We start from the raw sequence: 27,168 nt of genomic DNA, 5'->3' as shown, positions 1-27,168 counted from the left end.
TCGCACTGGGAGCGCACTGGGAGCGCACTGGGATCGCACTGGGAGCGCACTGGGATCGCACTGGGAGCGCACTGGACCGATCCACAGACTGCGAGCGGCCTCTCGGCTCTAAGCCTCAACACTTCAAAACACGAGATAAAATCAAAGCAGCAGAATCAGTGAAGGGGGGGGGGGGGGGGGGGCTGCAGTAACCAGCCGAGTGTGGGCACATGAGTTTACTGGGCCATGAAAACCAGTTCAGTGGTTAAATGGGAGTCACCACCAGCCTGTTGTGTAATGTGTTGTGTTGCTGAGGCGGAGAAACGACTTTGAGGTCATGACGTCACCTCCACTGCTTCACACAATCTACACACAATCTACACACAATCTGCACACAATCTGCACACAATCTGCACAAACACTCGGTTACAAACTGGAAACTCTGCCAGACGAGAGGATTGATCATGTGACCCAGTTTCTTTACAGTAACATTCTTCTTGCATTCGAACCAGACTTCATCCTAAATGGTTGCTCTGTCCCTTTAACTCCATGGAGCTCAGTGATTGGACGGTGGCTCCTCTGCACCTGCAGCACTGCTACACAACCAACATGTATATCTGCCCACAGCCAGTGACCTGTGACCCCTGCTGGTCACCAGACTGGGGGGGGGCCTCCCACACCAGCCCCACCTGTTGCCGGGGCTGGAAGGGGCTGGCACCCCCCCGTCTCCCTCCACCTCTGGAAATAGACCCTGTTGCTACAGAAGTTACATAAGTCGCCTCTTTCTGGAGCCGTTGATTAATGAGCACAGACGGTTGGAGGCTCGTAACATCTATATATATATATTTAGTGTGTCTGTGTGTTGTTGTCGACATGAGTGGGTCCTGGATAAATCTGGCACTTTAACGTGGCTCTCGATGGTTCGCCCGCTGGTGTACGGTACGCTGTGTTGGCCTCGGTCCTGGAAAGAGCGGTGGAGGAGATCAACGGGTCAGCTGATCAGAAACAAGGGGACACGGAGACAAGGGGACAAGGGGACAAGGGGACAAGGAGACAAGGGGACAAGGAGACAAGGGGACAAGGGGACAAGGAGCTGGTTCTGGTGCTGCAATGAACTTCACAGATCTCCTCTGTGTCACTGCTCAGATTCAGACCACCATCAACTCTGACTTTTAGATTTACGAGTTTTTAAAACCATAATAAATTAAATTCAAGATCTATGTCAATCAAAACCAAATTAAACGTATTTAAATAATATTTATTTAAGTGCTTTTACCATGAGAGCGGTTATGAAGCAGAATATAAAAACAATCAGGCTGTTATGAGGGGAAACAGCTGAAATCAGATCTGAACCGGAGTGAAACCAGATTCAAGCAAAACATGTTATAGAAATAAAGCAAAGAGACGTGTTACTAAAAGAACAATATCTCAGACTTTAATATCTGGCAGACAGTAGCTGTATTAAATACATATATTTACTTTCCAGTTTTTCTCTCCCTAGCGGATTCATTTCCAGTTCTCATTTAAACACGGAACCTTTTTATTCCAGTCACATCTTAATCCGACTGTTAATATCAAATAGACTTTTAGAACCATTATTATTTACACAAGTTACAAAAATAGTATATTTCACCAAAAAAAAGACAATAGGAAGCTCTATAAAATTACAAATATATTTCTACTATAAAAAGGTTTTTTTTTAAATACTCTTCCAGCTCAGGTTTCAGATGAGGGGGGGGGGGGGGGGGTGTTGGTTTGTGATTCTGACAAATGTTCCAGTGAAAATATTCCGTAACAACAACAACAACAAGTGTCCTCGTCCTCATCTCCTCGTCTCCTCGTCCTCGTCTCCTTGTCTCCTTGTCTCCTTGTCTCCTCATCATGATGGTGTCCTGGTGGCCAATGGCCGAGCTCTGACTCACGGAGGCTCGACCGGACGCCGCGGCGGCGTCACCAGTTGCCGTCCAGCTGTATCCTGTTGGGTGGTTGTCAGAGGGGGTGGGGGGGAGGCAGGTGCATGTTCAGGGGGAGACGTCCACCCCCCCCTCTCTCGTGGCTTCACTCCAGGACGCCTGCCAGCCTCCGTGTCACATGCCTGAGGAGAGACGGACAGATCTGATTAGAACAGGGCTCCTTGGCTCAGAGGGCGCCGGCTCTATTCTGAGAGCGACACCGGTGGCCCTAATAAACACGCCGCTCTCCCCCCGCTAACAGGGGGCGTCTCACCGGACCTCAGCTCACTCAGAGACTGGAACACAGAACAGAGGCGGTGGAGGGGAAACAGAAGGGAGAGAGTTCCAGCTCCTCGTTCCCCTCCCGACTGCTACAGTTGGAATTTCAGCCCTGAACACATTCCTCTCGCTCGGATGCAAGTTCCAACACTTACAGGCTCCTCTCAGATCCACTGTGTGTCTCCGTGGACTGGAGCTGATCTGAAAACCACCTGATGAGTCTCTGAAGTGACGTGAAGACATAGAAATAGAAACGTCTATGAGTCGTGTGCGCAGCAGATTTCAAGTTGTCGGTGGTTTTCTTTCTTTCTCCACAGGTCAGTGAGTGACAGAGTGAAAAGTGATTCTCTCTCCTGTGAAACCCCAGAGGCCTCGAGGGCCACGTGACGGGGCCCAGGTCTGTGTCACCGTCCGGACACGTCACGGCTTCTCAGAACCCTGAGGGGGGGGGGGGGGGGGGGCACACGCCGCACTGAGCATTCACATTGTGCGGGGGTGTTAGAGTTTCTATGCCGCTGTGTTTCTTCCAGTTCTCTGGCGTCTCAGTTTCCTTCAGGACAATCAGAGTTATCACGTTGGAGCTGATAGATGTCACAGATCAGTTTCTTTATGTAAAACAACTGACTGATTAAACAACTGACAGCAGAAGACAGGGACAGGTCTGAGTGTGAGGAGGTTCTGACAGCTGAGCACTTACTCTCTAATGTCTTGTCCAGGTCGGCGATGAAGTCCTCCAGCTCCTTGGTGTCCCCGAGTCTGGCTGCAGAGGAGAAGAAGCAGAGATTGAGACTCAGACGTGAGCATCTTGAATCACAGACGGTTCAGTACAGACCGTCTCTCTCTCAGTCTGTTGTCCTGTGTTCACTCACGTTTCGGTGACGTCAGCGGCGGCGACGTGGCCGAGGGCGAGAACACGCTGAGAGAATTCAGCCGCTCGTCACTGAAGCTGAAGCTGTTTCTGTTCAGTGACTCTGCACCTGTCACCAAGAGAGAGAGGACACGGATTAAAACGAGCTCACACACACACTAACACAAACACACACACACACACACACACAGAAGTCTGATGTGTGTCAGTGGAGCAGCTTCAGTGTGTAATCAGAACATTCTCCTGTAATCACAGCTTTCCTCTGGGGCCTGTCACACACATGCATGTGCTTGTATTCACACACAAACACACAAACACACAAACACACACACTTGGATAAACAAACTGAGACCCACGAGCTTAAACCATCTCTGGACACGAGACCTTCTTCTCTGCGTCTGTAGCAGCAGAAGTTTCTGCTCGGCTCCTCTGGACTCGAGGAAGAGGAGCAGAGCAGCTACTTGATGAGCTGCAGCTGATCTGTACGACTCAGATCTACAGAGCTACAGATCTATAGAGCTGCAGATCTATAGAGTTACAGAGCGTCACAGTGTTCCCTTCTGATGTGGGATTGAGAAGTTGTGTGCATGTGATAAAAAGGCTGAAGACCCCATTAACTCCCCCCCTCCTCCCTGACCTGAACCACTCAGCACTGAACACACAGCGTGAGACCCCCCCCCCAGACACACAAAGGGGCGCCGCTCCCTGATTCCTCCACTTCCTCTCTGGGATGGATCTCAGCTCAGGTCATTAATCTGGTGTCGTCCATCAGGCTGCAGCACAATAGAGGGACAGCTCCTCTTCACGAGAGCGCCATGGAGAAGACGGAGCTCAGGCAGGAATCTGATCCCTGGAGCAAATCAACAAGCTCATTAGAGCCACAGGTTCAAACACCTGCCCCCCCCCCCGCCTGACGCTGCTGATGATGGAATCACAAAACCACCAGGACACATCAGATCTTTATCATTTGCACTTTAAAAAGCTCTGACTCTCAGTTTGAGGACGGTTGAAGTCTCTCTCTCTTCTCACACGTCCACTGATCAACTTTCCAGAGATCTGAACCACCATGAAGATCCTTCCTCCTCCGACCCCAGAGATCCCAGAGATCCCAGAGATCCCAGAGATCCCAGCCCACTCACACATGTGGGAAGCTGCAGTTTCTCTACACGTGGAGACATATTTTCCTCAGTGTGTCAGAAGCTGTCCTCGATGGAGGGGGGGGGACGACGACTCTGCAGCTATGGGGGGGGGGGGGGGGGGGGGCTCTTAAAGCCACCGCATGGTTGAGTAATTCAGTAACTGAGACACAGAGGTTGGGGGGGGGGGTCTGGCAGAAGTATGCAGCAGGAGCTTAATCTCACCCCAAAATCTCTGGAGCACTTCTCTTGCTCTTTTGTGTAATTGTGTTTTCATGCATGTGCAACTGCACAATAAGATACTGCACAGGAGGAGGAGGAGCAGGAGGAGGAGGAGGAGGAGGAGGAGGAGGAGCAGGAGGAGGAGGAGATATGACTCCATGAGGGAGCATTAATGAGGCTTAAGGTCCATGAGCCTCAGATAAGAAGACTCACACTGTGTATAAGCAACAAGAGGCAGATCTGATTACAAGACCTGATCTCCGTTCTGGAGTCCCACTGTGCAGAAGTGTAATATTTCATAATGTGCAGTCTAAAGTTCTGGAGCCTCCTCAGATGAAGACGGAGGAGTTTAGTGGTCCTGTAACTGATCCCAGAGCAGCTTGTTAGTACTGATCCTACAGATTAAATGGTCTCACTGTCGGAGTCGCTGATGCCGCTGTCGCTGACGCTCGCGCTGCTCCTCCTCTTCGCGGTCTTCAGGTGCTCGTCGTACCGGAAGTGACGCTTCTCCACCGGCGACGTGAAGTCCTCCATCACCGCGTCGAACTCGCACAGGACGTCGCTCAGGTCCTGCTCGTGCACCAGGTCCGCTGCGGGACGACAGACACAACAGACACACAACACGTGATGTCAGTCATCAGATTCATAATGAGCTAACTGTGAAAGAAGAAGGCTCATAGTGAACTAAAATATGATTATACAACATGACTGAACCTACAGTGACAATTAAAGCAAAGTTATGATTTATTAATAATTAATAAATAGAGCGTGAACTCACCTTGGGCTTTGAGTTTGGGAGATTTCATGATTCCAGTGTTTTTATCCTGAAAAGTCCAGAAAGTCTCAGATGTTCAGAAGTGAACGTGAAAGTTCCTCAGTGATAAAGGTCCACTGTTCGAATCCCGCAGCTCGAACTGAGCCCGAAGCCCGAGAGCCGCAGCTTTATAGAGCCTGTCTGTGGGCGGTGCGTGCGCGTGAGGGCGTGAGAGTGAGGGTGTGTACGTGTGTGTGTGAGTGTGTGTGAGTGCAGTGACCAATAGAAGTTCCCCGGGTTGAAGTTACCCCCCCCCCCCCTCCTCTCCCTCTCTCTCTCATAAAAGTGTGTGTTTGTAAACAGCTCGTGTGACGTCACAGGAGGAGTAACACAGATATTTATACTTGTGACCCCCCCCCCCCCCCCCCCCCCAGCTTCTTCACATTTTATTATTATCACCGGGCAGATTCGAACACACACAGACACACACACACACACACCGACAAACACACACACAGACACACACACACACTGAGTTATTAATGTCTCTCAGTGATGTCGCAGATTCAATATGTTGAAGTGGAAAGTTTACTAAAGTTCACTTATTATTATTATAACTTGTCACAAGTTGATTGCAGTTTATTTATTCTATTCGTTGTGTAACTTTTACAACAACAGCAAATATAAAAACAACAACAACAGTAATACAAATAATCTTAATAGAATATATATTATAAATCTATAGTATAGTATAAACTAGGAAAGGAAATACGGTATAGGATATAGGATACAAGAAATAGGAGAGGATAAACTTGGTTGATCTCTAGAGGTAATAAAACAAAAGTACACAATCCACCAACAGGAACATAACAACACCAGGCAGAGTTACTGAAAAGGAGGAAAATAGTTTCATCCCAACAACAAAAGAATAAATATCCCATAAAACTTCAGATTTCCCCTGTGAGTGGTGATTACATCATTTCATTATTAGTTGACACTTCCCAGATATAATTCCCCTGGAAGTGATTCACACAAAGTAAAATGAGGTGACTTCTCGGTATAGAATGAAAACAGCTCATCAAGTCGTGTCCATCAGGGTGTGAGAGTAAAGTCATGAGGTTGAAGTGAGTCGATGTATTTTTGTGTGTTTGACTTTAGAAACGCAGACGTCACCTGTTTCCATGTTGTTGTTTCTCAGACAGATGCTGGTTTCTGCCACATCTGCTCCTTCGATCTCATCAGACAGATCAAACACAACTTTATCTCACGTGAGGATGTTGTGCCTGAGTCTGACCTCTGGTTAAAGTGAAGCTGCAGCGACACCTGGTGGTGAGAGCCCAGAGATGCAGCTGGTGTTTGGAGGCTCAGATTCACAGTGGAGGGGTTTTTCCATTTAGCTTCCAAGTTGTGAACAATCTCATCTCAAAGTTCACTGACTTTCTTACCTACTCGTCTGTTCAGGGGCTTTCCACCAGATCACCAGTCTCTGCATCTGGAGAACTTGAATGAGCTGGTTTGCATCTCATCAGGTTCAGAACCATCTCTACAGGAACCTGGTGTCACTTGTTTCTCAGACGTTTCTCAATCTGAGGTTTTCACATATTCAGTTTTTTGTTTTTTAATTTGGCTTCTGGAGGATCTCCATGTGTGAAAGAGTAAAACCCAGTTTAATGTCTGGAACCTACAAGTCCAAAAGCAGCTGTCACCTCATGATTTCATCCATTATTCCCACAGTCAAACTTCGCGCCTCTCCCAGACGCTTCTATAAATCTACCTGTGGGTTCATTCGTCTCCAGCACACCAGTAACAGGCAGGGGATCCATGCTGGGACCTTCACACGTCCACAGACCAGTTCCACTCGATCAACAGATGGATAAACGCTCCCTGTGTTTGCAGCTGCACGTGTCTGTTGACCCTAAAGGACCTGGTCTGAGCCGAGGTGCTGAAAGTGACACGTCAGGACGACACCAGGCTTCACAAGCTCACACCTGAGACCCTGACGCTCCTGGACCAGCTCATCGCTGCTACAAATAAGAAGGCTCATCATATGTTATCTTATTTATTGTAAAATAAATTACAAGGCCTCTACTTACATATTTACATTCATCTAGATTCATTTCATAAAGTACAAAGTTTCACATGCCAGAGTTTTGAAAAATCACAGAAATATTAACAAAAGAGTGAAGAATAATATCACATAGAACCAGACTTTGCATTAGATATGTGTTATGTGAATGGGGGGGGGGGGGGGGGGGGGAACCCCACTATCTCTATATAGAATTTCTCTAAATATGTCTCTGCACATGGAAAAGTATGAAGCACAAACCAATGACACAAATAACAGCATTAAAAACACATGAAGATGTAATATAATAATTCAACACTTTCACATCCTGTCAGGTTCAAACCCCTGATCCTGACCAGAGAGGAACTGATATTGAGGAGATTTATGTTTCTGTTCAGTTCCACAAACTTTGATGAGTGTAACAAATGCATGTGTGGGTTTACATTATAAAAGCTTTGATTTCATATATCTGTATTTGTTTTATCCTCTATACAGGGAGTTCTTTCACATATTTAGGGAACTGACTTCTATGTGTGTGTGTGTGATTACTCAAAGTCGCAGCCCAGCAGCTCCACCCTCATGGTGATGGAGCTCATCCAGCTGCTGGGGACGATTCGGATGAAGCGTGAGAAGATGGGGGGGTAGATGTAGTTCTTCACGTGGTCGTTGTTGTTGATATTTCCTGGGAACGTCTGGATGTGATGAGAAGGAAACAAGACAACCATTAGAATCTGCTTCTGGTTCACGTGGGTTTCCAGTTCCCATGTGATCCTGCTGCACCTTGTACTGGGTCTCCTCGTCGTCGGTGTACTGGTTCCAGGTGACCCCGTCGGCGCTGTACTGGAGCGTGTAGGACATGACGTACATCTCTGTCCCCACTGACTTGGCTCCCTGGGTGATGATACCTGTGATCTTCTTCACCTGCGGCAGCTCCACCTGCAGCCACTGGCTCATGTCGTTGTACTGAGGAAGAGGAGGAGAACAGGGAGTTTGTTCAGCGCCATCTTGGTTTTTAGAACTAACTAACTATGTAGGACTGGGGGTGGAGCCTGACTGAGAGCTCAAGGACACGCCCATTGGCACCCATTGGACAGTGCCGCCTGTTAATCACACTGATTAACAGGTGGCACCGGATGGATTGCCACCAATCCATCCGGTGCTTTATGATCTGTTTGACTCTAAATTATCATAATTCACTAAATGAACATCAGCTATTTGAAGAAAAATTGAAACTAGAGACTGAGACTCTGAACTCTGAGACATGAACATGACTGAGACATGTTTACTGACGTTATAAAGTGAGAAGTCACTTTCAATAGAAGCCACCTGTGGAGTGGCCCCCTGCTGGTCACTACACAGAAGACAGGTTTTGGAGTGTACAAATTTTCTTTTACGTAAAGTCTATGATAAAGATGGAGGACATGAATGATCCCAAAAGTGAAGCCAAATCACCTGGATCGCCCTCTGGTGGCTGGCTGCAGTAGTTTACCTTTAATTAAGATTTATTTTAGTTATTCAATGAAAACGCTGCAGCCGATGTCAGACGACAGCACCTGAGATATTTTATCTTCATTTACATCAAACAGAAGTAAGTAAAGACATATTCTTATATATTAGAGTCAGTACCTTGGCCTGCCAGGCGTTGATGGTGCCCTGCTTGTTGAGGCGAGCGAGGGACGGCCTCCAGGGTCCAGAGTACCAGCTGCTGGCCGTGGAGCTGGCCGTGATGAGATGATCCCCGATGAGTCCGCTCTCGATCCCCAGAGGCACCGAGCATCCTGAGGTCGCAGATCACGGATCAGATCGATAGAACCAACAATGTGTGACACAGATCTTCATGTGTTTGAATCTTTTCTTTCTCACACGAGCAGGAACAGACTTTACCGTCGAGCTCGCAGCCGTAGAGCTCCATGCGAACTGTGGCCTTGGTGTTCCAGTGGATGGGGTGGAGTCTGATGAACCGTCCAATCAGAGGTGGAGAGAAGGTGTTTCTCTTTGTCTCGTACGCTTCCTGGTTCCCAACGAAGACCTGACGAGTGGAGAGGAGGAGGGTGCTAGGCGTTGATGATGATTCATTTCTCAACATTTGCTCTTATCAAAGAGGGCGTCAAACCCCGCCCACCTTCCTGAGGCCCGTGCTGTCGCCCTTGTAGAAGATCCACTTCCTGCGGTCCGTGCTGTAGGAGATGAAGTACTTGACCACGAAGTGGGGGTTGAACATCTGCTTGGCTCCCTGCGTGGCCACCTGACTGATCACGACTGGCCTCTGGAAGTCCACCTGCACAGACACACTCACGTTGTCATCACGTAGAAAGCAAGTGCACATGTGCAAATATAGTGATTACACATTTAACACACACCTGAATCCAGCTGTTGTTCTGCTCTGTGCTCCACGCGTTGTATCTACCGTGATTGTTCAGTCTGGCGTAATGCGGCTCCCAGTTTCCTGCACAGATGGAAACACTGTGGTTACACTGGTGACATCTTTGCTCTCACACTGTCTCTGACATCAGGAGGAATGTTTACTTCTGGTGTTGACTGCTGTGATCTGAGCATCTGTCACGCTGCCGGACTCCAGACCCAGTGGACGGTTACAGTCTTACAGGATAAGCACAAGAAAATATCACAATAAAAAAACACAATACAACATCTTTAGATTGTGCAGCAGTTATTTCAGTGTTTGTACCGTTGTCTAGAATCAGGAAGAGAGTCTGCATTCCCTGCTGCTGGATAGAACCGACTTCTGTCTCCAGCTGCCACAGACCAGGTTTGGCAGGAAACATCTCCAGGGTCGCAGAGCTCCCTGCAGGCAGTTTGGAAGATGAGTTGAAACACACGTCTCTGCTGCAAAGCTCACATCAAACACCATCAAACACTCGTTAAATCAGGTTCTTCTGAAGTCTCCTGGACGGACACGTCAGTGCTCACCGGGCAGCAGAGGGTAGACAGCCTGTCTGTGGCTGCTGGTCCCCCGGTGCAGGAACGTCTGGCCGTGGAAGTGGACACTCTGAAAGTCTTTGGGAGAACCCATGTTGATGAGGTGCCAGTGCACGGGCTGGTGGGTGCTCATCCTCAGACCCTTCAGGTTGTAAATGATCCCGTTGATGGCTGAGGACACAACATGAAGATTCTGAATCTCTTCCGGGTGCAGGATCATTTTAACCAGACCAGTTGAAAGTACAACATTCTTTACATTGGAACTTGAGTTTGTCCTTGAAGTAAGGGTCAAAGTATTTCCTGCGACTTTTCCTCTGCATCCTCTCGTGGTTCTTCTCGAAGAGCCAGCTCTGAGACTCGTCGAAGGTCATGAACAGCAGCATGAACTCCCTGAGGTCCGGCAGGTTCCTGCTCAGGGTTCCCTCCCGACACACCAGCAGAGGCCCGATCAGGCCCGTGTGGATGTCCCGCTCCTGAGAGACAGAGCAGCAGTACTGTAGTTTCAAACCACACGTTCACTTTGCACAACCCAAACATATTGACTTCTCAATATTACATTTTGTTTATTTAAATGTAAAGGTTTAAGTTTGTTTTAGCCTTTTTAACATATAATGAGTTATTAATCATCTACAAACTACTCACAGGGTTGACACCTGAGTAATAGGCCCAAGTCCGACAGTCAGTGTCGCCCGGCTTTGGCCCGACCTCGATGGGGAGCTTCCACAGATACGTGAAGGTGGAATTGGGTTGAACCTCGTTGTCGTACTTGAACCAGTACTTGGAGCCGTCCTCGTAGGACAGACCCTCGGTCCTCTTGGTGTAGGTGACCCCGTTGGGATGGACGGAGTACGGCCGGTCGGCGTTGTTCCTGAACACCACCTGAGAGGAGGAACCACAGCTACAGTTTGTGTCTCTATCTTTTGTGTTGGTCTTCACAGTTTGCATCATATGGACCGAACATGACCCACATGACTTTGTGCTGTAATGTAAAGCCAACACAATCCAGCTCCTTTGTCTACAAGGATCTACTCACTTTACTCGACTGTGAGCCTGCATATCTTAGATCAGCCGATAGCCGTTCGTCTTGAGGTGAATTTAATTCAGTTTATTCTCTATTGTTCTAATGTATTTGAGTTTTATCCTCTTGTGAAACACTTTGTGTCGTTGTTAAGAAACGTGCTGTACAGATAAATCCTCTGATGAAATGATAACAACAGATTTCCAGCTGATGGATCCAGTCTTACCATGATGCTTTGTCCGACCTCGGCCTTGATGACCGGTCCCAGGATTCCCAGATGCTCGTCTATCTCTCCCCGGACGTCGGGGGTGCTGAAGCTACTGTCCATGTAGCTTCTGAAAACCACTTTGGAGAACGTGGTTTTCCGGGTGTTCAGTTGCACTTTGTCTTGTCTCCTGTGACGACAGCATGACCTCATTTCACTTTCTGATGTTTCTTATTGATGCACAATTATCTAATGTGGTTCTCGGAGCTTACCTCTGTCCGTAGCCGCTGTAGTCCCACGTCACCTCCTCTGCAGCGATGAAGTACATCCTGACGTTGGGGCCTGAATTTTTCAAGATGTATTTGGAGGTCTCGTCCAGGTACTGGCTCTTGGCGTCCTCGTGGCTGCTGTAGGGGTCTTTGTAGACCACGTATTCATACTCGTTGTCTTTCACGTCCGGCTCGTCCATCTCGAGATGATCCGGTTCATCTCCAGGAACATACAGCTCGTAGTCACTGAAGTCATGCCGCGGCACGCCGATCACCACGGGCTCATTTAGGAGCTCCTCCTCATCAGAGAAGGTGACAGGCACGTTGGGTCGGGCCCCGCGTGGCGTCATGCTTGGGTTGAATCCACGAGGAGAGAACGGCAAACTGCTCCTGGCCACAGGCTTGTACTCCTTCCTCCTCTTGGTTTTCATGCCCTCACCCTTCTGAGGCCTCTGGCGGAGGTGCACCGTCTTCTTCTTCCTCTTTGGAGCTGGTGTTGTTCGAGGGGTCGGTCTCGGGAAATATTTAATCATGTGGTCGGGAATCTCTATGGTCTCCGTTTGGTGAGTTCCCTCGTAAGTCCAGTTGTGGCCCTGTGTTTTAACAGAGGTGGATTTAATCACCTCCATGTTGTTTTGTCCGAGGTAGATCAGAACTTCTTCGCTGCTCTCGGAGGCCCTGAGATCCTCAGAACTTCCGGTTCTGACTCCAACACTGGATCTGGACGAGTCCCCATCCACCGTCTGGTTTCTTTCTGCAGACGATGTCTTGTTCCTCAAACCTGAAGAATTTGATCTGGATATGTTTGGATGAGGTTTGTTCTCCAGCCCTGCTCCAGAGCTCAAAGAGTCGATACCACTGCTTCTGTCGTTCTCCACCTCTGACACGAGGATCCTCAGGTTGTATCTGTCTGTGCTGTTAAACCCTCCAGTGTCCAGAGAGGACAATGCTGCATCTGCTGACATGTCAGTTGCTGTGTTATTCTCATCTTCCCTCTGTGTCTCCTGCAGACTGAGGGAACTGTTGGTGTTGGACTGAGAATCAGAGTAAGAGAACACGTCTCCTCTGGTGAGTCTCTCCTCTGAGTCTTCAGCCAAGATCGTCCATTTATCACCAGTCAGGGTTTCCTCTTTACTTTCAGTCTCCACCAGGGAACTTACATTTCCTTGTTCTGTGGCTGTAAAGTTGGTAGTTTCCTGTTCTACTGCTGTAATGTTTGTAGTTTCTTGTTCTACTGCTGTAATGTTTGTAGTTTCTTGTTCTACTGCTGTAATGTTTGTAGTTTCTTGTTCTACTGCTGTAATGTCTGTAGTTTCTTGTTCTACTGCTGTAATGTCTGTAGTTTCTTGTTCTACTGCTGTAATGTCGGTTGTTTCTTGTTCTACTGCTGTAATGTTTGTAGTTTCTTGTTCTACTGCTGTAATGTCTGTAGTTTCTTGTTCTGTTACGGTATGATTAGCAGTTTCTGGTTTGGTTCCTCTCAGGTTCGTTATCTCTGCAGAAACATTTCCAGCTGCTGATAATTCTGTAGCGTTGATGAAAGTTTTGTTCTCCGTGTCAGACACGGCATAATTATCAGGTTTAGAAGCATTTTGTGAAACTTTGCTGCTTGAAGTTATACTCTCGTTCTTCAGTGATTGGTTATATGAGGCGGTCGTGTTCTCTGTTTTCAATGAGCTGTTAGGTGTTGACGCTGCAATCGTGCTCTGTATACGAGTCGTATTCTCACTCAGAGAATCCACCACTGTGAGGTTCGCTCCATCGGCCTCTTCACGATTTGAAAACAATGTCTTGTTCATTGAGTTTGGTTCTGGTCCGTCGGGCAGATCCATGAGGTCGCTGTCGAGGTTAGAGAGGTCCAGCTTCTCCATGTCTGAGTCGGTCGTCTGGTTTCTCCGGGACCTGAGACCCATCTCTGCTGCAAACATGTCTGTGTCAATGTCCACCACCACATTCTTGTTCTTCGGCTGCTCCTCTTCCTTCTTGATGTCTGCGATGCTCGGAAGCTTCCACTTGTTGAATTCATTGGAGTCCTCCTTCTCCTCATTGGAATCGAACTGGTACTCGCGATAACACTCAACATCCTGGAACTTCACCCGCATCCCTTTGGTCGTCTCATGAGAGTTCAGAGAAGCCATGAGCCAGACACCTGAGGACAGACACACAAAGATACAAAACTAGATTGAGAACATACAGTCTCCTTATGAAACCACATTTTAATTCACTAGGTCCAAATATAAAAGTATTTTCACTTTCTCCTTTCCCTCTACGAAATCACAGTTTGAAATATAAAGGCCTTCTCCAGCTGTGACTGACCGGCGTTGTCCATGGTCATGCTGATGGTTTCTCCAGTCATGGGGTAGAGGCTGAGGAAGTCCTCCGGCCGCTCGTTCAACTGGAACATGTGACCGTAGAAGGTAGCCGTCTGGATGTAGTCCTGAGCCCCGACGCTCGACACGTGCCACGTTGCTATCTCGCCGTTGCAGAAGCCCAAGAGCGGGCCGCTCTCAAACATGTAACCGTTAATCGCTGCAGGGAAATGGAGGTGGACATCAGACCATGCAGCTGCATGAACGAGCTGAAGGAGCTTTGGTTAAATCTCTCATCTGATCACAGGAACACTCACTGTGCATGACATTGGATTTGTAGAAGTCCGGGTCGGCCTTGTTGACTCTGGTTGGATCACAGTAGTGAGCGATGTTGTGATCCAGGTACCAGCTCTGGTTTTCATCGAACACAGCGAGCATGGCGTGTTGCTCCTTGTCTGCTTTCAACTGGAGAAACAAACCAAAACCCTCATTGGCCCGTTTATAGAACATTTGACCTTTCGGTGAGTTGGGCCTTTGACACTGTGGACATGTTGTTTGACTGTCATCAGGCAGTCAGTAAGTTACATGTCAATCAGAATAGCAGCAGCTGTGTTCATGGATCCATCGTGAGGACCGGTCCACGGCCCTTCAGGGTTTTACCTGCACGTTCCTGCGGTTGAGCGACTGACTCTTGCAGATGAGGATCGGTCCGATCAGTCCTGATGCGATGTCTCGTGGTGCGTCCACTGCGCTGTGGTACATCCGAGTCAGACATCGGGAGTCTCCGTCCAAAGGCTCGTCCTCCTCCACCACTCTCCAGACGTACGTGTGCGTCTCACCAGGCTGAACCCCGTGGGAATGGTTTCCTGTCAACCGCATCACAGAGCCCCTCATTAGATACAGGTCATCGTCACTAGTGAGTGTTCCATCATGTAGTTTGATGGTGAGAAGAGACTCCACCTCCTTCTGGGTAGTTGGCTCCCTCCTCTGACTTCAGGATTGTCAGACCGTGTGGATAGATGCTGTAAGGCCTGGACGCCATGTTCTTAAAAACAATCTGTGAAAGGACGAGAGGACGTGTGACGGGACAAAGTCTGTCAACAATCTGAGATAGTGTTTAAAACCACAACAGGGGAGAAGCTGCAGACTTGTTTTATTCATGGGTGTTGAAGAAACACAGACACAGTAGAGAAGGAACAGTTTATATTTATCTTTCCATATATGTCTCCAAATGAACATATGAGCCTGTTGGGTCTCGGCAGAAAGATTCTGTCGGCTGTCTTAATAATTTATTCCTTAAAAGGAGAATACAATCATTATTAAATCATTTCAAATAATGTGTCCCTGACTGAGTAACTGTCTGACCGGCTCTTCAGGTGGATTCCTCACAAACACTGATCCCTAAGACGCTGGATTTAGATCAGAACCAACATTTACAAACAAATCTTCTTGATTTTTTCTGAGCTCTTATGTTTTGTGAAGTATTTTCTTGAGTGAACCACTTTGAATTATATTCTTTGAATCAGAAAACAGCTTTAACATGAAACCATCATGATCTCACCTTGATAACGTCTCTGATCTGGGCTCTGATCACTGGGCCCAGGATCCCGAGCTCGTTCTTCCTTTGCTTGCTCTCAATCCTCTCTGTGAACGACTCGTTCCTGTACTGCGTGTACACGGCCTTCTTGTACTTCTGACCTATGCGTGTCGATGACTGTGTCAAGTACTGCAGCCTGAAGTCCCTGCACAAAGAGACAAGAGGTTTCATTTCATCTTGGAAACAGAACTTCAGCTGTGTGACTGCAGAAGAGTGAAGTACAGAGAAATGTTCGGTCCAGATTGGATCCACTAATCAGCAGCTCTTTCATATATAACAGGTCATAAATGAAAATACAGCAGTGAGGCCTTGAATCAAACACAGAGGGTGTTTGATCAGTGTTTGAAAACCTTACTCATCAACATGTGGCTGCAGGTTAGGTGCATAGTCCCAGACAATTTCCTCAGCGGCGATGAAGTAGACCCACTCCCTGCTTTCTTTCTTCTGTGCGTGAGTCAGCCGTCGGTGTGGAGCCTCGAACCCGCCGCACGTCTTCACATCCACAAACCCGTGCAGGCCAGCTGCAAGAGCAGGAAGTACACATTTAGAGCCACTGGTAATGTGTGGTGGACAGAGGATCCAGTCATCCCAGTGCAGCATAACCACCTTGGATGTGCCTGCTGATGTGTGAGGACAGCAGCCAGCGGCCTGTGTGGATGGCCACCATGCTGGCAGTGGCGGTGGAGCCGCTGATCAGACCCACTGAGGACACTCTGTGGCCGGCCTGCTGCAGCACCTGCCCGTTCATGTGCACCGAGAAGACCTCCGGCTCCGAGGCCATGCCCAAGAGATGCAGACTCACGGAGGCATGAGCGCACACACTCACATCTGGAGAGAGAACAGGAAGCTGGTGGTCACCGTGTGGGTTTCATCTTTGAATCGTTGTGTTCAATTCATGTACACACATGTGCTACACATCTGTACATACAAGCAGCAGTGGAAGAAACGTCAGATAAAGAATTATGAGCATGCTCAGTGGATTCTTCTTCTGTAGGTGTATTGGTGTTGTTGTTGTTTGTGGTGCATGTTCATGACACAAAGCAACAGTGAGCATAACTTTACCATAACTTAGTCAGAGGGAATTCGCTGCTCTGGATACAGAAGTGAAGACGTGACTCTGAGGGACTGACCTGGCAGTGACCCCTTGGTGAAGCCGTTGATGGTGTATTTGACGTGGTTGTCGGGGGCGTGGCCGATGGTTTTGTACCTGCTCTCCTTCTCATCAAAAACCCCAAAGAGGAGCACGTACTCCTGGTGGAAGTGGATCTGCTGCCCCGACTCATTCAGGCTTTCTGAAAGAGAGAGGGAGCAGAGGTGTTGACCCGGTGACCTCAGAGCAGCTGACATGTTGGGTGCGTGTTCCTCTGCTCACTAGGTTTGCAGACGAGCAGCGCGCCGATGAGGCCGGCGTTGAAGTCCTCCACCACGTTCTGGTGGGAGATGTAGGTGTAGGTGAGGCAGGCGGGGTCGTCCGGCTGCGGTGACACGTCTGACGTCACCTCCCAGTGGTACACGTGTTCCCCGTTCGGCTGCACCACGTCGTCCTCTTTCTCTTTCTGGGACGTGTTGTCAAAGTAGTGGGCTCCTGCAAACAGGATGACAAGCAAGTTTGAACCAGAACAAACATCTAGAGCGTCACTCAGTAGAGTTCAAACCTCAACATGGTGCGACAGTCCCTGGGATTCAATCAGGCTGCAAGATCCAGGAATTATTCATTGGGTAAATTTAGAAGATGTTTCTGGATCTGCACCTAAATGGATTGAGTTCTCTGCTGACACCCCCCCCCCCCCCCCTCACGACCTTCCACCAAGTTTTGTGGAAATAGGTTCATTTGTTTTACAATCAATCAAACAAACAAAGAATCGAACTAATCACTGTACAGGGGGGAACCCGGGTGAACCTTAACCCTGCAGCCGGGTTGAATCCACAACATTTCATGACTGTGCAGGGGTCTGAGGATGTTTCAGACTTTCTTCATTACATTTGTGACATTCTGCTTAAATCCCCCAAACAATGAAGATTAAAAGAAGAGCTTCCCTCAAGCTTCTTTCATTTTGAATCCTGCTCTTTGACTTTCAGCAAATGAAGGAACATTTAGTCTCAATTTCCTGAAACTCCAGTTCCACTCATGTCCTTTTCAGATTTCTCTCCACATATAAAGTCAGACGGGGGTTTCTGCCGGCTCAGCACAGTGCCCTGTTGGACTTTCCTGGTTAATATTTCAGAAAAAGACAAACAACGTTGTTTGTTGTGTTGGTCAATCCTGTGTGAGTATTGGAATGAGTGACGAGCTCCCGCCACGACTCTAACAGACACACACTGAGGTGCAGCTGTGTCTCCGGGGGACCGCAGTCATGTGACGGACACCCACCCTCCGACTGCTTCCCGTAAGCGACCCCGTGGGGGTGAAGGCTGTGTGACGTGGTCGCCATGTTCCTGAAAGTGACCACGAGGGTCTCGCCCTCCGCCGCCCTCAGGGTGGGTCCGAGCAGACCTGCAGAGAAGAACACACACTTCACACACTCGCACTCAACACAATCCACTGTGTGTGTGTGTGTGTTTATGTACATTATGACACAACAGAGCCTGTCAGTTCATGTTGACTCATCACCTTCTTCCTGTGTCATTGCTGTTGATTCACTGACTGTATTAACAACCAGACACTATTTCACCATCTTTCCATTTAATGAACGTCAGTGAATTATGATTAACGTTTTTATTATTCATCTAAAGCTTTAGTTTTTATCTCTAACTTTCCTTCCTCGTTGTTTCCAGGCACTTTGGAGTTGTTTTATTAAAATGTTGTATTTGCTTTTACCATTTATTTTAGTCATCTCATAGTTTTATTTTATCTTATTTATCTTTACTTTCAAATTCTGTAATAGCTTTTTTAACTCTTTCCTATTCACCAGTTTTCGTTTTGGACTGGTAAAGAATATGTGTTTTAATAGAGGCTCTATAAGTGTATTATTGTTATTAGAGACAGTTACATAGTTTGGTTCTGATTTATTAGTGATACTAGACATGTGTATGATTCACTAGAAGAAAGTGAAACACTAGTTATAAAACAGCTGCTTTTATAATTCATTAACTGCAGATAGGTGACACATTGAGGGAAAAACAAGCTAAAATTAACAACAAATATAAAACAAATCCTGAAGTTTTCTGCTCAGCTGAAAATCTTATTAAACAGAAACCAGGGTTTTAAAATACACCTGAATAAATATACCTAAAGGTTTTTAGACTATTCTTATATTCTTCTGTTGCATATGTTGTATGAAGGGGATTGTGTCTTTTAATTATTCATTTGTTTAGTTGTGTCCTTGGGTGAAATTATTGTTATCATTATAATTATTTCATAAACCTCAAACCCTCTTTTGTTCTATCATCAAAAAAGAGACAAACTGCAGATATTGAAGCTTCTCATTTCAGCCTTGAGACTGAAATGTTACTGAAGAATAAATCCTTTAACAGCAGCTGGAGCTTTTTCTCTTATTTCAAATGTTTCGTATAATGAATTTATTCTTAGTTTTTTTTAGCTCATTTCAGAAACCTGCAACTATACATGCACATCCATTCCTTTCTGGATCAAATTTATGAAATAAGTGTTTTTATCTGTGTGACAAAGTGAATTTGAAGACAGATAAATGTTTTTCCTGTTAATTAGAAGCAGAGTGAGTTCAGTGTTTACCTAACCACGAGGGATGAGCCTTCGCCTTCCTGAAATCTTTCTCATACTCTCGAAACACCACTTTCTTATAGCTGGAAAAACACAAGACTTCAGTCACCACGCAAGAAAGAGTTAAGACTCATATGAAACAGCATTTAACAACATGTGGTGAACATTTTACTAATATTGAAATTAAAGTTTTCGACTTGATGATGATTATAATTGATTAAAAGGATGATAAAGAAATGCAATTAGGACAAACTGAACTATTACAAGTTACAGAGAACTTCAGCAGCAGAAGATTAGACTGACAGAATTTAGAATAAATAAATACTAATGAAAAACAAATAACAAAATGCACAAATGTTAACTTGGAATCTCACAAAAAAAACATAAAACCTGTTTGATATCTATCTTCTCATTTGAATCCTAAAGGCAGCACTGTACCTGTGGGTGTCATTGTCAGAGTACTTCCAGTCTATCTCCACAGCAGCGATGTAGTAGTGTCTCTCTCTGGGTGGAAGCTGCTCCGCTGCTCGGACATGAAGGACGGACAGAAGGACCAGGACGGGCAGGAGACACCGAGCTCCAGCCCAGAAACAGAGCTGCATGTCTGGGGTGAATCCTCCAGGTGACACTGGAGACAACGGCAAGTCCAGAAGCTGTGATCTGCCGGGAGGTCGGCTCTGTGCTTTATCTGTCAGTGACACACACACACACAGACACACACAGACACACACGTTTAAACATTATGTCCCGGGGCAATGAACTGTGTCTCTTGTTGTTTCTCTCTTGAAATTGAAACCTCATGTGTTTGGCTGTGAATCATCCGAAGGGAGGTTCTTCTTCCATCGTCTTGTGCACCAGCCCTGGCAATGTCTCTGACCTCAGAATGTCCATGTTCCAATGAAGACACATGAAGACATCATGTATGAGAAACATCTGGAGACGACCTGAACTTTGTTTATCTGTTTGTGGAACAAACACAAATCACATTATGTCATCTGTATATGTGCTTGTTGTTTATGAGCGTTACGGAGTTGGCCACAAAGAGACACAGATTTATATCAACATTAAATGAGCATAAGATCTAATTGGTCTAGGTCTTTATTATAGAATGTAAATAAAGTTGAAGATTTCTTCTTCCCACTGCAGGAAAGTGAAGCCAAAATGCCCCAAACATGAAACAGCCATCTTGTCCTTCTGAGCCATAGATTGTTTATTAAAATGGACGTAAACGCTGGGTTTCCAAAGTTAAGCCAATGTGCCTGGAACCTGTATTCTGTGTAATGACCAGCAGGGGGCGACTTCACTGGTTGTTTTTATAGAAGTCTATGAAAGGATGGAGGGGCGGGGGGGGGGCTTGACCTTCCATGGCCCCCTCTGTTTCCGCCCCTGTTGTGTTCAGTACTTTAATGGTAAATCACATGTGAGAAAATAAAAACTACAAACTGAATGAAAGTAAAAATGCACAAACACATGTTTCACGCAAACCTTCCTCCAGGTGAGCGCGACTCAGTCATGTGACCTGCTCTTCCGGTCACAGTGCAGTGTGACGTCAACACTTGACAACCACAAACAACCTGTCAACGCTGCTTCATGTTTTTGTATTCCCTCCCTCTGATTGGTCGATTTATCCACGGAGAGAGATTATTGGTTGGAGGCTCGTGGATCAGAGTCAGGCTCAGCCAATCACAGCCAGGGGTACCCCGAGAAAATACCCATGGCGCATGTGCGGACTAACCCGGAAGTGCTGCGAGTCGGATGCAGCTGGGATGTGTTGGAGAGATTAAGACGAAGTTGTGGGTGAGTTGTGTTGTTTTCTCACGTTGTGTCAGAACCTGAAGGATCAGTGTGTGTCTGAGTGTGTCAGTGTGTGTCTGTGTGTGTGAGGGGACGTGTGTTGTGTGTGTTGTTGTGTGTCTGTGTGCAGAAACATGGCGATGCTAACTGAGCTTCTCTAATTCTGAGAATAAACACAGGAACATGACGTCATGTGATCACATTAAACCATTCGAGTTAATGACGTTGTTTTATTAAATTACTTCTAAAGCTTTAGGTACTCTCATTTATGATCTGAGTCGTTACGTCACTGACGATCTGAACCGACTCGCAGCTCCGTTACGTCACTGTGAACATAGAGACTTTAAACTTATTTACACCTGAACTTTAATATTAATAACTTGTTAGTGTTTTTATATGCTAGGTTTATATGATTAATAACTTATTTATAGAGAACACAAAGTACATAATACCACACGACAGAAAACAGAGGGTTGAAATACACAGTCAGTTAATAGTAGTAGTAGTAAGGTCAATAATAATAATAATAATAATAATAATAATAGAGATATGATACATAAATAACCTAACACCTCAGGTAAAGTCTTCAGATTAAAATAAGCTGCTCAGAGGTAAATTATGGAATTCAAAGATCAGACATTTAAACTGGTGTCAGACCGTGAAGAGCTTAAAGTGATCAATAACATTTTAAAATCACTCCTCAGGCAAACTAGTATTTATCCATTTTTAAGCTACTTAGCATTTTTAATTCTCCATTTTATAAGACAGATATATTGCAAAACTACTAGTTTACCAGTTTAACCTGTTGCTCTGCGACTGTAACTTGATTTAATCAGTTTATCACCAAATCTGGGAACTGTTGGGTTTTTCTAAAGTACTGTGATATCTCCTCATGTTTATTGTCTTGAGATGTGTTGTGATCTGGCTATATACAAATATAATTAAACTGACGGCACAACATACATTATCACTTTCAATCCTATTTTATTTGTTAAGCTCATATTTCACAATCTGCCTCACAGGGTTTTTCAAGATGCAACATCCTTCGTCTTTAACCCTCAACAAGAGTGAGGAACAAATACATTATATACCACTTTTATTTAAATTCAATATATCTGTTGGAGTCTGACTCAGAGAAATTAGGGTTTTACTGTGTCTGACATTGTGTACTTGGATTTTGATATAATCCAATAAAAAGGATTTAAAATAAAGAAAAAACATGGAGGAAAAACTAAAAAAGCACCTGTCAGCCTCCAAAGTTATCATAACAGCTGAAAGAACTAGAAATCAAACTATTATTCAACTAAATGATTAACTAAGACACAGAGAAGTAATATCTGTTTAACTAAAGTACCAACAAACTTTTGATAATTCAGATTCTTCTCAAATGATGAAAACTAAACAAGTAAATATCTTTGGCTGTTTTAACTTTTGGTCAAACAAAACAGGACATTTGATGTTTTATTAGTAGATTGAAGTTTTCAATCATGAGCTGTTCATTTTCCACAATGACTGAAGGACGGAGTCTCACTGTTTCTTTCTGAAACCAGAACTGGCACCAGTCTGATACCAACACGGTTGTGTTATTAACCAGCAGGTCTGACCACTTCACCTCCCAGTATCAGCCATGGTGCGCTGCCAGTCCTGCCCCAGTCTGTGCTCCCGCTCCTCGGCCTACACGCTGGCCCTCGGCCTGGGCTTCGTGGTTCTGGGGACAAGTCGCATCCTGCTGCTCAAATTCTCTGCCAACGCAGGTGAGTGATGAAGAAACAGGTTGTACAGTTTATAAACAGATTCCTCGGAGCATCTTCATAACACCTGTCTGTTTGATTTACAGAGAACAAGTATGATTTCCTCCCAGCGTCTGTCAATCTACTGGCTGAGCTCATCAAGCTGATCTTCTGTCTGATTATGTCCGTCAGGGTCATAGTTCGAGGTAAACGTCCAGGTCCCAGTTGTGTTTGTGTTGAATCTGTGGATGAACATGTTTTCTCATGTGTGTTTGCTCCTGTTGTCTGTTCAGAGGGTCGATCCTGCAGAGATCTGGGCTGCTCCTCCAGCTCCTCCTTCCTCAGCTCCCTGAAGTGGGCCATCCCTGCGTTCCTCTACTTCCTGGACAACCTCATCATCTTCTTTGTGATGACCTACCTTCAGCCTGTGAGTTAACACTCAACACGCTGCATCACCACAGGAAACATGCTTTTGCTTCTTGAGGAGATTTTGTTGCATAAATTCCATTTAATATGAAAACCTCACAAATCTTTAAAAACGTCATGTTAGAGTATATTTTTCCATCTGGTTTCTTACCAGCCTTTAGAATCCAGATGTTACAGATGCAGTCGTCATGTTCTGCTGTTTCACCTCCTGTGGTTCCTCTTGTCTCCAGGCGATGGCAGTGTTGTTCTCCAACTTTGTGATCCTGACCACAGCAGTACTCTTCAGAATAGTTTTGAAGTAAGTTGTCTCTCTGCTAGGACATGTCCGCCTTCTGTTTGAATTATTTATTAAATTTAAGTTTTAGATTTCCATGTCTACCACAGACACAACCAGAATGTTGTGTTTCTCTGCTCCTCCTCCAGGAGGCGCCTGTCCTGGGTTCAGTGGGCAGCGTTACTCGTCCTCTTCTTCTCCATCGTGTCCCTGACGACGGGATCAGGAAGCAGCCAAAACGCCGTCGCCGTGCACAGCCTCCATTTCCACCCCCTGACCCCCCCCTCCAACTCCTGCCTGCTGTACACACAGCTGCTGGAGCAGAAGAGGAACAGCAGGTAACGTTCCCCCCCGCTGATAAACGGCTGATAAACAAAGAACTTCAGGGATTTAAATGAGGAACAAGTGAGGACAGAGTATCCACAGTGTTCAACACACATGATAACGACTGTCATAACACCATGACTTCTCCTGGTGTGAAGTGACTCGTGTGCTTTCACTTCCTGTTTACTAGTTCACTAACGGCAGCTTTATTATCCTGAATGTGTCAGTTTCAGTTTAACATGGAACCAGAGAATGTAGTCGGTGAAACTTGGGTTAGGAATGGAAAGCGATTCATCAACAGCCGACTCAGTTCTGTCCATCATGTCTTTGCTCTCGTCCCAGTGTCAGTGACACGTGGGCGTCCTCCCCGTCCGTCCAGCTGTGGAGGAACAGGATTGTGGGGAAGCTTCAGTCTTTCGGCGTGGGTCACGTGCTGCTGCTGCTCCAGTGCATCATCTCCTCCATGGCCAACATCTACAACGAGAAGATCTTCAAAGAGGGAGACCAGCTGACTGAGAGCATCTTCATCCAGAACAGTAAACTGTGAGACGCACTTCAGTGGAAACATGGTCAGAGGACTGAAGACTGTGCTTCCCTCTTAACCTGCGTCTCTCCTGCATGCTGCTGTAGGTACGGCTTCGGTGTGGTGTTCAATGCTCTGACCCTCGGGCTCGGCAGTGAGGCACGAGGCCTCACGGCTCACTGTGGCCTCCTCCATGGACACAACCTCTACTCCCTGGGTCTGGTGCTGGTCACTGGTGAGTAACGGGGAAGGAATCATTGAGGCAGGTGATCGTATCCTCGTTTACAGAGAAACCAGAGGATATACCCAGGTTTTAAAACGTGGTTACACACGATGAGAAGGAGATTAACTCCTCAACGCAAACTCAGCTTCTAGTTTCCTACAACTTTGAAGTTCATGTCTGAAGACTTTCTGCTGTGTTATATCAAAGTCATGTAACTTCTGCTCTTGCTTCTGAATATATAACCTCGTCCAGATGAACAAACAACCAGTGATGTGTTTTTTCTGGAAACCAAAGACATTACAAAGGTCACTTGTCAGGGAAATTTAATATAAGCTTTTAAACAATTAACATTCTGTTGTTTTGTGAAGATATTTATGGGACAACTGCCTCCAGATAAAATCTGCAGTTACTAAAAGCAATAAACAACAACTTGTTAAGTTTCATCTGAGATGAGGAATGTAAACGTGTTAACCCTAACCTCTCTCTCTCTCTCTCTCTCTCTCTCTCTCTCTCTCTCTCTCTCTCTCTCTCTCTCTCTCTCTCTCTCTCTCTCTCTGTATCTCTCTCTCTCTGTATCTCTCTCTCTCTCTCTCTCTCTCTCTCTCTCTCTCTCTCTCTCAGCTGCCCTGGGTTTATCTGTGGCTTTCATCTTGAAATTCAGAGACAACATGTTCCACGTGCTGACGGGACAGATCACCACCGTCCTCGTCACCACCCTCTCCCTCTTCCTCTTCGGCTTCCGCCCTTCGCTCGACTTCTTCCTCCAGGCGCCCGTGGTCCTGCTGGCCATCTTTATCTACAACGCCAGCCGGCCCAAGGACCTGGAGTACACCCTGCAGCAGGAAAAGCTGCGGGTCATCAACGGAGAGGTGTTCGAGAGGTCCAGAGGGGTAAGCACCACCCGTCCTTCAGTAGTCACGCTCACCAGCCCCCCCGTGAGAAGCCCCTTCCTCTCCTCCCACACACATACCACCTTCTCCTCAGGAAACTTGGCTCTCCTTCCTCCATAATGTGATTTCTTCAGAGCAGCAGGAAACCTGATTCCTTGCTATGAAAACAACGGTGGGCCTCACACTGGGGCCTTTACCTCTCGTAACTTCATTAGGTCATTGCAGTCTATTGGATTTTAAGAGAGGAAGTTATTTAACAGGACGTGTGTCCACAGGGGCCGGATGAGGTCACTGTCCTGGAGGCAGCAGGACTTCGAGGTGGTTTCCACGACTCAGGCTGAGGAAAACCTCCTGAATGTGAAATAACACATTTGTTTTCTGTCTCTGTGATAAAACAGGAACAAAAACTAATGTCTGTGGATTTTAAACACAAAGTTCTTCACTGTTTTCAAGGCAGAAAAAAATTCCACTATCCTAAAGCAACTTAGAAAGATTACTGGTGATCAATCAGGCAATCAAACTTAACATAAAGTCCACACACAGCGCGAAACAATAACATTCAACAGGAGCTGAGGAAACACCGAAGGCAGGAAAAACAAAGATAAAGGTAGAATAATGAAACGGATGACAAACACTAAAGAAGATGAGATAAAGATAAAATAACCAAATGCAAAAACAGAGGACATGTTTTGAAATCAGTAAAATCTCATATTAAAAAGTAGGATATTAACAGGAAAACAATGCAGAGCTATGGACATGCACTCGAACTAGAACGGATGAGTCGAGTGCAGGTCTCCCCCAAAGAGGTTATGATTTCATATGAGTTATTTTGCAGGATTGAGCAAAAAACGCTCAACAGATTATCACAAAACTTTGTGAAAGGATCCAGTACGAGTCCAGGAATAACTCTTTATATTTTGGTGCAGATCCAACAAGTATTTTTCCATTTTCCTTAACATTATGATTCTGGATTTTTCTCCAAATAATGACTGGATCCTGATGAAAAATCAGTTTGAGTTTGAATCCTGTGAGAAACACGTGCCTGAGGTTCTGTCAGCTCGTCATCATCATCCTGATTCTCTTTGTGTTGCAGGACGGTGAAGAGCTGGAGCTCCTGACGAAGCCCAACACAGACAGTGAGTCTGAGGACGAGTCTTTGTAGCTCGACTACACAAGATGCTCGACTACACAAGATGCTCGACTACACAAGATGCTCGACTACACAAGATGCACCTTTTCACTGCTGCTGACTGACGGAATGTAAATGGAGGATGGACAACAAGGGGTGGGGGGGTGGGGGGGGGTGTTTAAGAGAAAGTTCTTGGCTCAACCACTTTTTTTTGAGTTTTCTGTTATATGTTTTACTGTGTTTTATATTTAGTGTTAAAATATCATTGCACTTGTATTTTTATGGTGTTTATGTTTAATTTTAAGAGTGAAATGCAAAAGAAAAAAATGTTGTAGCCAAACCGGCAGCTGCAGAACGACTCGGGCTTCTGTCATGGAACAAACTTTTATAAATTTCTAAGTTAACATGTTTTTTTATGTTCGGAACACCAGCAGTAATATATAGTTGTGTTTTGAATGTGTTTAACTTCGAGAATAGATCATAAACATTTTTGTTTTTTCACATCCCATTTTGAAATGTGTAGGAATGTGTTGTCTTCACCCGTCATCTTCGTGTTGAGCCACTAGGAGGCGACATCGCTCTAAAT

At 46.0% G+C, this 27,168-nt stretch overlaps 3 protein-coding genes across 6 annotated transcripts; 1 reads left to right on the top strand and 2 right to left on the bottom strand.

The window, feature by feature from the left end:
* Positions 1-1,392: 1,392 nt before the first annotated feature.
* Positions 1,393-5,373, bottom strand: rgcc (regulator of cell cycle). Its single transcript, XM_062402268.1, has 5 exons — positions 5,215-5,373; positions 4,853-5,026; positions 3,080-3,187; positions 2,908-2,970; positions 1,393-2,074 (listed from the first exon to the last, which is right to left on the bottom strand). Exons 1-5 carry the CDS (start codon positions 5,240-5,242, stop codon positions 2,067-2,069), a joined length of 381 nt encoding a protein of 126 aa, XP_062258252.1. The 5' UTR covers positions 5,243-5,373; the 3' UTR covers positions 1,393-2,066.
* A 1,862-nt stretch (positions 5,374-7,235) lies between these two features.
* On the bottom strand, positions 7,236-19,966 carry f5 (coagulation factor V). 2 transcript variants are annotated; one of them, XR_009924010.1, is made up of 26 exons: positions 19,708-19,966; positions 19,282-19,352; positions 17,962-18,084; positions 16,963-17,175; positions 16,721-16,882; positions 16,197-16,418; positions 15,946-16,111; positions 15,555-15,735; positions 14,954-15,050; positions 14,654-14,859; positions 14,311-14,458; positions 14,001-14,213; positions 11,688-13,833; positions 11,437-11,605; positions 10,835-11,071; positions 10,449-10,665; positions 10,184-10,363; positions 9,942-10,058; positions 9,782-9,853; positions 9,616-9,701; positions 9,378-9,533; positions 9,140-9,284; positions 8,882-9,033; positions 8,036-8,218; positions 7,740-7,947; positions 7,236-7,673 (listed from the first exon to the last, which is right to left on the bottom strand). XR_009924010.1 is itself a non-coding variant. In XM_062402171.1 (25 exons), the coding sequence occupies exons 1-25, from the start codon at positions 19,869-19,871 to the stop codon at positions 7,801-7,803; spliced, it is 5,973 nt and encodes a 1,990-aa protein (XP_062258155.1). In that variant the 5' UTR covers positions 19,872-19,966; the 3' UTR covers positions 7,236-7,800. The 2 variants fall into 2 exon arrangements, 1 of the variants encoding a protein (XP_062258155.1); XM_062402171.1 differs by having other exon boundaries at positions 7,236-7,947.
* A 983-nt stretch (positions 19,967-20,949) lies between these two features.
* Positions 20,950-26,698, top strand: slc35a5 (solute carrier family 35 member A5). Of its 3 annotated transcripts, none has more exons than XM_062402242.1 (10): positions 20,950-21,066; positions 22,614-22,817; positions 22,901-22,999; positions 23,087-23,220; positions 23,450-23,517; positions 23,643-23,831; positions 24,160-24,360; positions 24,448-24,575; positions 25,185-25,453; positions 26,547-26,698. In XM_062402242.1, the coding sequence occupies exons 2-10, from the start codon at positions 22,691-22,693 to the stop codon at positions 26,613-26,615; spliced, it is 1,284 nt and encodes a 427-aa protein (XP_062258226.1). In that variant the 5' UTR covers positions 20,950-21,066; positions 22,614-22,690; the 3' UTR covers positions 26,616-26,698. The 3 variants fall into 3 exon arrangements, with proteins under 3 accessions (XP_062258226.1, XP_062258225.1, XP_062258224.1); XM_062402241.1 differs by having other exon boundaries at positions 20,951-21,066; positions 22,658-22,817; XM_062402240.1 differs by having other exon boundaries at positions 20,952-21,066; positions 22,661-22,817.
* Positions 26,699-27,168: the final 470 nt, after the last annotated feature.

This window comes from Platichthys flesus, chromosome 13, assembly GCF_949316205.1.
Source record: "Platichthys flesus chromosome 13, fPlaFle2.1, whole genome shotgun sequence".
NCBI lineage: Eukaryota > Metazoa > Chordata > Actinopteri > Pleuronectiformes > Pleuronectidae > Platichthys > Platichthys flesus.
Note: the sequence above shows the minus strand (reverse complement) of the source record. Positions and strands in the feature narration are given on the sequence as shown.